At 44.4% G+C, this 10,000-nt stretch overlaps 1 protein-coding gene across 1 annotated transcript in view; it reads right to left on the minus strand.

Moving 5' to 3' along the window:
• The window catches only part of fam20ca (FAM20C golgi associated secretory pathway kinase a), a 113,358-nt gene that overhangs the window by 91,814 nt on the left and 11,544 nt on the right, over positions 1–10,000 (minus strand). Inside the window, exon 3 of the mRNA XM_061974330.2 lies at positions 5,192–5,270. Within this exon, the coding sequence (XP_061830314.1) occupies positions 5,192–5,270 (79 nt within the window). The remainder of the gene's footprint in view (positions 1–5,191; positions 5,271–10,000) is intronic.

The raw sequence follows: 10,000 nt of genomic DNA on the forward strand, positions 1-10,000 counted from the left end.
CGATCCCGCGTCACGAGCCGCGTGTCTCGTCACCCCGTATTCCCTCTGGTTCCCTGGCTGCCTCTTTGGATCTCTGCCACTCGACTGGACACGGACTTTGACGCCTCGCCCCTGCCCTCGACCTCCGAGCTTGCCTTGCCCCTCTTGGGACTTCCGCACCTCGCTCAACACTACTGGTAACACTCAACAGCTAATCACTACACATAGTCGCACATCACACACATTTGGGTCGGCTGCACACTCCATACTTTTGTTAATAGAAATAAATAGAGCTAAAACTACGTCCCTGCATTCTGTGTCGTCTTCTTCCCCTCTGTAGCATAACAAAGATAGAACTAACATTTACCTGAAAAGGATGAAAAAGCGCCCAATAAGCGGTCCCTTGTTCGGCGCATACCGGGCTTCTTAAGCCACAGCAAACCTGCGTTCCGAGCCAGAACGTAGTTGCCTGTTCCAGTACAGTAAGCCAAATATATCCAGCTCTATGCACACACTCTCTCTCTTTGTGTTCCCCCCGTGTTCATTCGTCCCGTGTCCCTTGTCTTCCAGCAGCATTCCTCCGATCCCGCGTCTCGAGCCGCGTGTCTTGTCTCCCCGTATTCCCTTTGGTTCCCTGGCTGCCTTTTGGATCTCGACCTCCCGCCTGGACACGGACTTCGACGCCTCCTTTGCCCACGGACCTCCGAGCTTGCCTTGCCCCTCTTGGGACTTCCGCACCTCGCTCAACACTACCGGTAACACCCGACAGCTAATCCCTACACATAGTCGCACACCACACACATTTGGGTCGGCTTCACACTCCATACTTTTGTTAATAGAAATAAATAGAGCTAAAACTACGTCCCTGCATTCTGTGTCGTCTTCTTCCCCTCTGTAGCATAACAAAAATAGAACAAACATTTACCTGAAAAGGACAGAGAAGTGCCCAATAAGCGGTCCCTTGTTCGGCGCCAGAACGTAGTTGCCTGTTCCAGTACAGTAAGCCGAATATATCCAGCTCTATGCACACACTCTCTCTCTCTGTGTGTTCCCCCCGTGTTCATTCGTCCCGTGTCCCTTGTCGTCTTCCAGCAGCATTCCTCCAATCCCGCGTCACAACCAGTGTGTCTCGTCTCCCCGTATTCCCTCTGGTTCCCTGGCTGCCTCTTTGGATCTCGACCACCCGACTGGACACGGACTTTGAAACCTCGCCCCTGCCCTCGACCTCCGAGCTTGCCTTGCCCCTCTTGGGACTTCCGCACCTCGCTCAACACTACCGGTAACACTCGACAGCTAATCCCTACACATAGTCGCACACCACACACATTTGGGTCGGCTGCACACTCCATACTTTTGTTAATAGAAATAAATAGAGCTAAAACTACGTCCCTGCATTCTGTGTCGTCTTCTTCCCCTCTGTAGCATAACAAAAATGGAACAAACATTTACCTGAAAAGGACAGAAAAGTGCCCAATAAGCGGTCCCTTGTTCGGCTCATACCGGGCTTCTTAAACCACAGCAAACCTGCGTTCCGGGCCAGAACGTAGTTGCCTGTTCCAGTACAGTAAGCCGAATATATCCAGCTCTATGCACACACTCTCTCTCTCTGTGTTCCCCCCGTGTTCATTCGTCCCGTGTCCCTTGTCGTCTTCCAGCAGCATTCCTCCGTTCCCGCGTCACGAGCCGCGTGTCTCGTCTCCCCGTATTCCCTCTGGTTCCCTGGCTGCCTTTTGGATCTCGACCTCCCGCCTAGACACAGACTTTGACGCCTCCCCTGCCCTCGACCTCTCGAGCTTGCCTTGCCCCTCTTGGGACTTCCGCACCTCGCTCAACACTACCGGTAACACCCGACAGCTAATCCCTACACATAGTCGCACACCACACATTTGGGTTGGCTTCACATTCCATACTTTTGTTAATAGAAATAAATAGAGCTAAAACTACGTCCCTGCATTCTGTGTCGTCTTCTTCCCCTCTGTAGCATAACAAAAATAGAACAAACATTTACCTGAAAAGGACAGAAAAGTGCCCAATAAGTGGTCCCTTGTTCGGCGCCAGAACGTAGTTGCCTGTTCCAGTACAGTAAGCCGAATATATCCAGCTCTATGCACACACTCTCTCTCTCTGTGTTCCCCCCGTGTTCATTCGTCCCGTGTCCCTTGTCGTCTTCCAGCAGCATCCCTCCAATCCCGCGTCACGAGCCGCGTGTCTCGTCTCCCCGTATTCCCTCTGGTTCCCTGGCTGCCTTTTGGATCTCAACCTCCCGCCTAGACACAGACTTCGACGCCTCCCCTGCCCACGGACCTCCGAGCTTGCCTTGCCCCTCTTGGGACTTCCACACGTCGCTCAACACTACCGGCAACACTCGGCAGATAATCACTACACATAGTCGCACACCACACACATTTGGGTCGGCTTCACACTCCATACTTTTGTTAATAGAAATATATAGAGCTAAAACTACGTCCCTGCATTCTGTGTCGTCTTCTTCCCCTCTGTAGCATAACAAAAATGGAACAAACATTTACCTGAAAAGGACAGAAAAGTGCCCAATAAGCGGTCCCTTGTTCGGCGCCAGAACGTAGTTGCCTGTTCCAGTACAGTAAACCGAATATATCCAGCTCTATGCACACTCTCTCTCATAGCAAAAATACTAGAGATGTCCGATAATATCGGACTGCCGATATTATCGGCCGATAAATGCTTTAAAAATGTAATATCGGAAATTATCGGTATCGGTTTCAAAAAGTAAAATGTAAGACTTTTTAAAACGCCGCTGTACGGAGTGGTACGCGGACGTAGGGAGAAGTACAGAGCAGTTGCGTCTCCCAGCCATACTTGCCAACCTTCCCGATTTTCCCGGGAGACTCCCGAATTTCAGTGCCCCTCCCGAAAATCTCCCGGGGCAACCATTCTCCCGAATGTCTCCCAGACAACAATATTGGAGGCGTGCCTTTGCGTGCCGGCCCAATCACACAATATCCACGGCTCCTCACACACACACACAAGTGAATGCAAAGCATACTTGGTCAACAGCCATACAGGTCACACTGAGGGTGGCCGTATAAACAACTTTAACATTGTTACAAATATGCGCCACACCAAACAAGAATGACAAACACATTTCAGTGCAGATCAAATACATAAAAACTACAGCGATAATAATTTGTCATAATATCAGCACAAATCATCATACATACTTTTATTATTTTGCAATGTGGAATGTTAGAATATGTTTACCCAGTGAACAATGGCAGGTATGAAAAACACTAACCTTATGACAGACTAATGCGAACTTTAAATGTAAAATGGAGCGGTAATTTGTTTTTATGGTGACAGCTAGTGGCCACAATAATTCACGACGCACTGCGGACACGTTTGTTACTGGATACTCTCTGATACGTTTCTGCCTTAGAGACTTTGTATGTGTAAGTAATATGCAACTATAATTACCGGGGGAAAAGAGAGGCTGTGCCAGCAACCTGAGGGTTCTTGGTTCGATCCCCAGCCTCTACCAACCTAGTTACGTCCGTTCTGTCCTTAAGCAAGACACTTCACCCTTGCTCCTGATGGGTGGTGGTTAGGGCCTTGCATGGCAGCTCCCGTCATCAGTGTGCGAATGTGTGTGTGAATGGGTGAATGTGGAAATAGTGTCAAAGCACTTTGAGTACCTTGAAGGTAGAAAAGCGCTATACAAGTATAACCCATTTACCATTTACATTTCGGGAGAACATCCGCACCGTAACACAACATAAACACAGCAGAACAAATACCCAGCAGCACTGATTCTTCCGGGACGCAACAATATACACCCCCCCGCTATACAAGTATAACCCATTTACCATTTACATTTCGGGAGAACATCCGCACCGTAACACAACATAAACACAACAGAACAAATACCCAGCAGCACTGATTCTTCCGGGACGCAACAATATACACCCCCCGCTACCCCCTACCCCGTCCACCTCAACCTCCTCATGCTCTCTCAGGGAGAGCATGTCCCAAATTCCAAGCTGCTGTTTTGAGGCATATTAAAAAAAAATGTGCCATGTTGGCATTTTTTTCCCATAACTTGAGTTGATTTATTTTGGAAGACCTTGTTACATTGTTTAATGCATCACAACAAAATTAGGCATAATAATGTGTTAATTCCACGACTGTATGTATCGGTATCGCTTGATATCGGAATCGGTAATTAAGAGTTGGACAATATCGGATATCGGCAAAAAAGCCTTTATCAGACATCTCTAAAAAATACAACAAACGTTTACCTGAAAAGGACGAAAAAGTGCCCAATAAGCGGTCCCTTGTTCGGGCTCCTTTTAATTGAACCAAACGTGTCTAATGGACCAGACTCAACGCTACCTCCTCATCACTCAGTTTGAGAAAACAATATTTGGCTCCCATGTAGAAAACAATTCTACGTTACACAGCCATCAAAGCCAGCTTCTGAGCAATTACTTTTGATCACAGCCCAGTTGGCCCGGACGAATTCCCCCGTGTTGGCGGGGGAATTCAGCAGGACAGCAAAAAGAGAGACGGAGAACGGATTTTTTTTTTTTGTTTGTTTTTTTTGTGGCCCTTTTCATGTGGAACACGCCTTCGCCGGCGTATGCGACGTCTCCCCGAAGACAAGCGAGCCACAATGGCCCAGTGCTCGTGGTAATTAACGCACGAGTCTGTTGAAGTTAATTAAAAAGCAGACAAGACATCACAAGAAGATCACACAGAATATAGTTTTGTATTCCAGCGCCTCTGAAGATGCTAATAAATCTCACAGCCTCACTGAACCATGGAAATGCCCCCCTCAACCTCAAAGAACTACTCACCCCCAAATCCTCCACACGACACCTCCGCTTCGGACAGGCTAACCTCCTCCAACCTCCGAGGACAAAGCTACGAACAATGGGAGACCGGGCTTTCTGCTCCGCCGCTCCCAGTCTGTGGAACGCTCTCCCTGACCACCTGAGGGCACCACAGACTGTGGATGCTTTTTAAAAAAGGTATAAAAACCCTTATTTTTAGATATAGGCATACTCGTTTTAGCTATATGGCTGTTCTAGTTTTTATTTTATTTTTATTTTTTTTAATACACTGTAGCACTTTGAGGTTGTTTACTCAATGTAAAGTGCTTTTTACAAATAAAATCTATTATTATTATTATTATTAACCAGACGTTTGGTGCACCCTATGAGAGACGTGGACTTACTTCATGGGTTTGAACAGAGCTTGGGCGTAGTTCTGGAACGTCATGATCAACTTGAGCTGGGTGCCTCCTGATTTCATAGCTGCCAAAAGACAAAAAAAAACAGTGGAAAAATGTGAAAAAAACACACAGCTGTTTTGCTACTTGTCAAATTGGAAAATAAAAAATAAAGACAATTTTGCATGAAGGCAATCACAACGCAATCATATCTGTTGACCACAATCAACAAAGTCTGATTGCGAGTGATCTGCACCAGTGAAAATAATCTACACCAAAAATGTCACACCGCGGTGAGGGATGTCTTGTATTGATTTCTTCCGTCTTGTGAATTGCTTGTTTTAGTTTGAAAAGTAACTCCTCTCGTTTCAGGTCACTTGCCCTTCCTTTTGTGTCATCAGTCTGACGTCATCCCTGACACCTGATTATTTCCACCCGTTCCCAATTACCCTCACGTGTCTTATAAGCCCACGCCTCCCTTTGTTCTGTGCCAGATTGTCTCGTTTATTCGTGCCTCTCTAGCAGCCTGTCCATGCCTTCTTTTCCTCATTTTTTGAGTGACATTTTTTGCTAACCTTTATTAGATTAGTTGGGTGGGGGTGGGGGTGTATGTTTGTGTATATGCCCATTGTCTTTGGGTGTGGTGGTGTTGTGTCCATAGGCCCGTGGCCGTTCTGCATGCAAGCAAAGTTCGACTTCCAGGTGTCGTTGAGGAGGGAGGGAGGTCAAAAGCGTCCATCTTTGAGAGTCCTTGGGGGATGTTTACAGAACAGCCTGCTCCTGTTGTTGCAGCGTCAAGGCCACTTCGAGGGAGTCAAATCATAAATTATGATTTTTGTTTTTCCGCGAGCAGACATTACAATGGCTTGTCTGTTCTATTCGTCCATGTTGGCTCTAACATCCAATTTTTCCCTTTCAACAAGCTTTCTCCATGATGTGATCCATCTTGTGATTCAGTTCATAAATCGCCCCAGACTGTGATCCCGCAGCCCGGCCCAAACCTTCCATTGCGACGAACAGCCTTTGGGCTCCTTAAGTGGCTGCCATCGTCTTACGAATTTGACGATACACACATTTTTTTCTCTAAATTTTGTCTAAAGTCAAAATAATTGCCTGTTCTATAAGTAGCATGGTGTTCCAATAAAGTAAACCCTACACCAGGGGTTTTCAAGTTTCTTCCTCCTGTTGGAGCGTTTTGTGTTTAAAATAAGTTTCATAGAATATATGGCGCCAAGTATAGTTCGTCATTGTTTTTTGTGTTTTCCTCCTTCCGGAGTGATTTTCGGTTGTTCCTTTTTTTTGGAACCTTTTTCGCCGACAAGTTTAGTTATAGCCGATATTGAATAGGCCTGACTCTGGAGGTGAAAGGAAGCTTTCAAAATAAAAGCCTGCCAAATTATTCCCTACTCTGCATCTGAGTCCTATCTTTTGACCAAGCCTGACAAAAAAACAACAACTAAGTAGTGGATTGAGTGCATTTGCAATGGAATCCATTGAGGGGGGGGAAAAAAGACTAATAATTCTGTACGAGCAATGTTTTTACACAACATAATAAACTCTAAAATAGGGCTGGGCGATATGGATGAAAAAGTATATCTCGATATATTTTTACTTAAACTCGATGTTCGTTATAGCCCCTCTACTTGGAATCATTACAGTGGATGTTAGGTGTAGATCCACCAATGGCGTTTGTTTACATTTTCACGCCGGTGAGCTACGGTGTGCAGTGAAGCATGTTTAGCTATTCCTCGTCCTGCAGTGATAACGATACTTGTAAGAAACTGACTTGATTTGTCGCCATGGAGGCGAGGATTAGTGATTTAGAAGTAGCTAAAACAAATCGTAGATTAGGATTTTTGTTTTTCCGCGAGCAGACATTACAATGGCTTGTCTGTTCTATTCGTCCATGTTGGCTCTCATATCCAATTTTTCCCTTTCAACAAGCTTTCTCCATGATGTGATCCATCTTGCGATTCAGTTCATAAAATGCCCCGGACTGTGATCCCGCAGCCCGGCCCAAACCTTCCATTGGGACGAACAGCCTTTGGGCCCCTTGAGTGGCTGCCATCGTCTTACGAATTTGACGATACACACATTTTTTGTGAGCTACGGTGTGCAGTGAAGCATGTTTAGCTATTCCTTGTCCTGCAGTGATAATGATACTTGTAAGAAACTTACTTGATTTATCGCCATGGAGGCGAGGATTAGTGATTTAGAAGTAGCTAAAACTGCAGACTCGGGCTGGACTTTAGCCGCTAGCTAGGTAGCCATGTCTTAAAGCAGTGGTCTCCAACCACTGGTCCGTGGATCGATTGGTACCGGGCCGCACAAGTTAAAAAAAATAAAAAAATAATAATAATAATAAATACACTTTTTTTTTTAAATTAAATCAACATAAAAAACACAAGATATATTTACAATTAGTGCACCAAACCAAAAAACCTCCCTCCCCATTTACACTCATTCGCACAAAAGGGTTGTTTCTTTCTGTTATTAATATCTGTGGCTCCTATATTATATCGGGCTGCAAGAACTAATCGATTACATCGATTATAAAAATAGTTGGCGATTAATTTAGTCATCGATTCGTTGGATGTATGCTATGTGCATGCGCAGAGGAATTTTTTAAATTTATTTTATTTTATTTTATTTTTTATAAACCTTTATTTATAAACATGTACAAACAACTGAGAAACAATAATCAAAATAAGCATGGTGCCAGTACGCTGTTTTTTCCCAATAAAATACTGGAAAGGATAGAAATGTATTTTGTCTCTTTTATCCGATTATTAATCGATTAATCGAAGTAATAATCGACAGATTAATCGATTATCAAATTAATCGTTAGTTGCAGCCCTAATATTATACATCAATATAGATCCATATACAGTCTGCAGGGATACAGTCCATAAGCACACATGATTGTATTTTTTTATGAGAAAAAAAAATAAAAAAAATACCCCCCCGCCCCGGTTCGTGGGACAAATTTTCAAGCGTTACAAAAAGGTTGGGGACCACTGTCTTAAAGCACCTCTTCCTGAGGGCGTTTCAGTGTTATAACTTCACCTTTATCTTTACTTTTTAAGCCAAAATGCGTCCGTTCTCCCTTTTCTGTCTACACACTGTGTCTGCTTTTAAGTACTCTGTGTGTGTGCGCTGCCAAACATGCTCCTCTGCTCGTAAAACCAGCAATGACACGGTGTTTTTAGAGGCGGTATAGTACTGAATATGACTCATTAGTATCGCGGTACTATACTAATACCGGTATACCGTACAACCAGTGACGTGCGGTGAGGTTGATGGCTGGTGAGGCACTGACTTCATCACAGTCAGATTTACAAACATATGAACCCTAAAGAGTATCTTATTCACCATTTGATTGGCAGCAGTTAACAGGTTATGTTTAAAAGCTCATACCAGCATTCTTCCCTGCTTGGCACTCAGCATCAAGGGTTGGAATTGGGGGTTAAATCACCAAAAATTATTCCCGGGTGCGGCGCCGCTGCTGCCCACTGCTCCCCTCACCTCCCAGGGGGTGATCAAGGGGATGGGTCAAATGCAGACGACAAATTTCATTACACCTAGTGTGTGTGTGACAATCATTGGTACTTTAACTTAACTTTAACTTTACACATACAAACTATAGCACACAAAAAAAGCACATTTAATTAAAAAAACATTAATATGGTCTTACCTTTACTTATAAATGAAGTCCACAACTAAAGCCCTCACTTAAACTTTCCACGTGCAAGATTGAATCTATTTAAAAAAGTGTAACCGAGGGTTTATAAATGTCGCCTATACTGTATGAAACTACAAAATAACAAACACGGAGGCTCCAGTTTACACGAGGACCACTTTATTTACCTTCTTTCAAAAACTTCCGCTCCACTCCAACGTGTCGTCACTTCCGCTCTTAGCGCCTTCAAAATAAGAGCTCAAGGCATATACTGTATAACAGCGCATAACAGGAACTTAACATCACAAAGAGGGAAGCCCATGAAAATAGGTTACAAAAGTTATTTAATAAGAAGCCAAAAAGTGCAAAAACAATAATGTTCGTGTTGGAGGAGTTGTGAATTAGATACACCTGCAGTCTGCAGGTGTATCTAATGTTGTGGCCCTGCAGTCATTCACAACTCCTCCAACACGAACATTACTGTTTTTGCACTTTTTGGCTTCTTATGAAATAACTTTTTTAAATAGATTCAATCTTGCACGTGGAAAGTTTAAGTGTGGGCTTTAGTTGATATAACAATTCTACGGCGGGGGTGCAGGAGGCGAGCCTCAGCCAGTGCGTCTTTTGCAGCCGTTTTATGATCGCTCAGCACAAGGAATACGTTACACACATACAGTTGTTGACAAAATACACTGTACATTATATACCTCAGCTAACTAAACTATGGAAATGTATAATATAGTTCATATAGCAATACAGTCTCACTGCACAGCAGGCCGGCAGTTAGCCGAGTCCGTCCATGTCGAGGCACTGAGTGACCTGCCTCACCTGCCTCTAGTGACTGCACGTCACTGCGTACAACCCAAGTCTGGACCATACAGTATTCTGTGTCCATAGCTCGGTGTTAAGAATCCTAGCTGGAAAAAAGCCATCGGGTCAACTCACGCAAGCAGATTGAAGACAGGTCAAGTGGGATGATGCTCAAGTGATGCTTCATCATGTTTGTGGATTCAACTCTGCCACAACCATTTTTAAAGGGATTGCACATGACTGAAGTTTATCAGGATGATGCGACTGCAACCACAATTGACCTCAGTTTGTACAAAAAAAAGGGACCTAAATTCCAACAAATCTCA

The sequence above is a fragment of the Nerophis lumbriciformis genome, linkage group LG22 (genome assembly GCF_033978685.3).
Source record: "Nerophis lumbriciformis linkage group LG22, RoL_Nlum_v2.1, whole genome shotgun sequence".
Lineage (NCBI taxonomy): Eukaryota > Metazoa > Chordata > Actinopteri > Syngnathiformes > Syngnathidae > Nerophis > Nerophis lumbriciformis.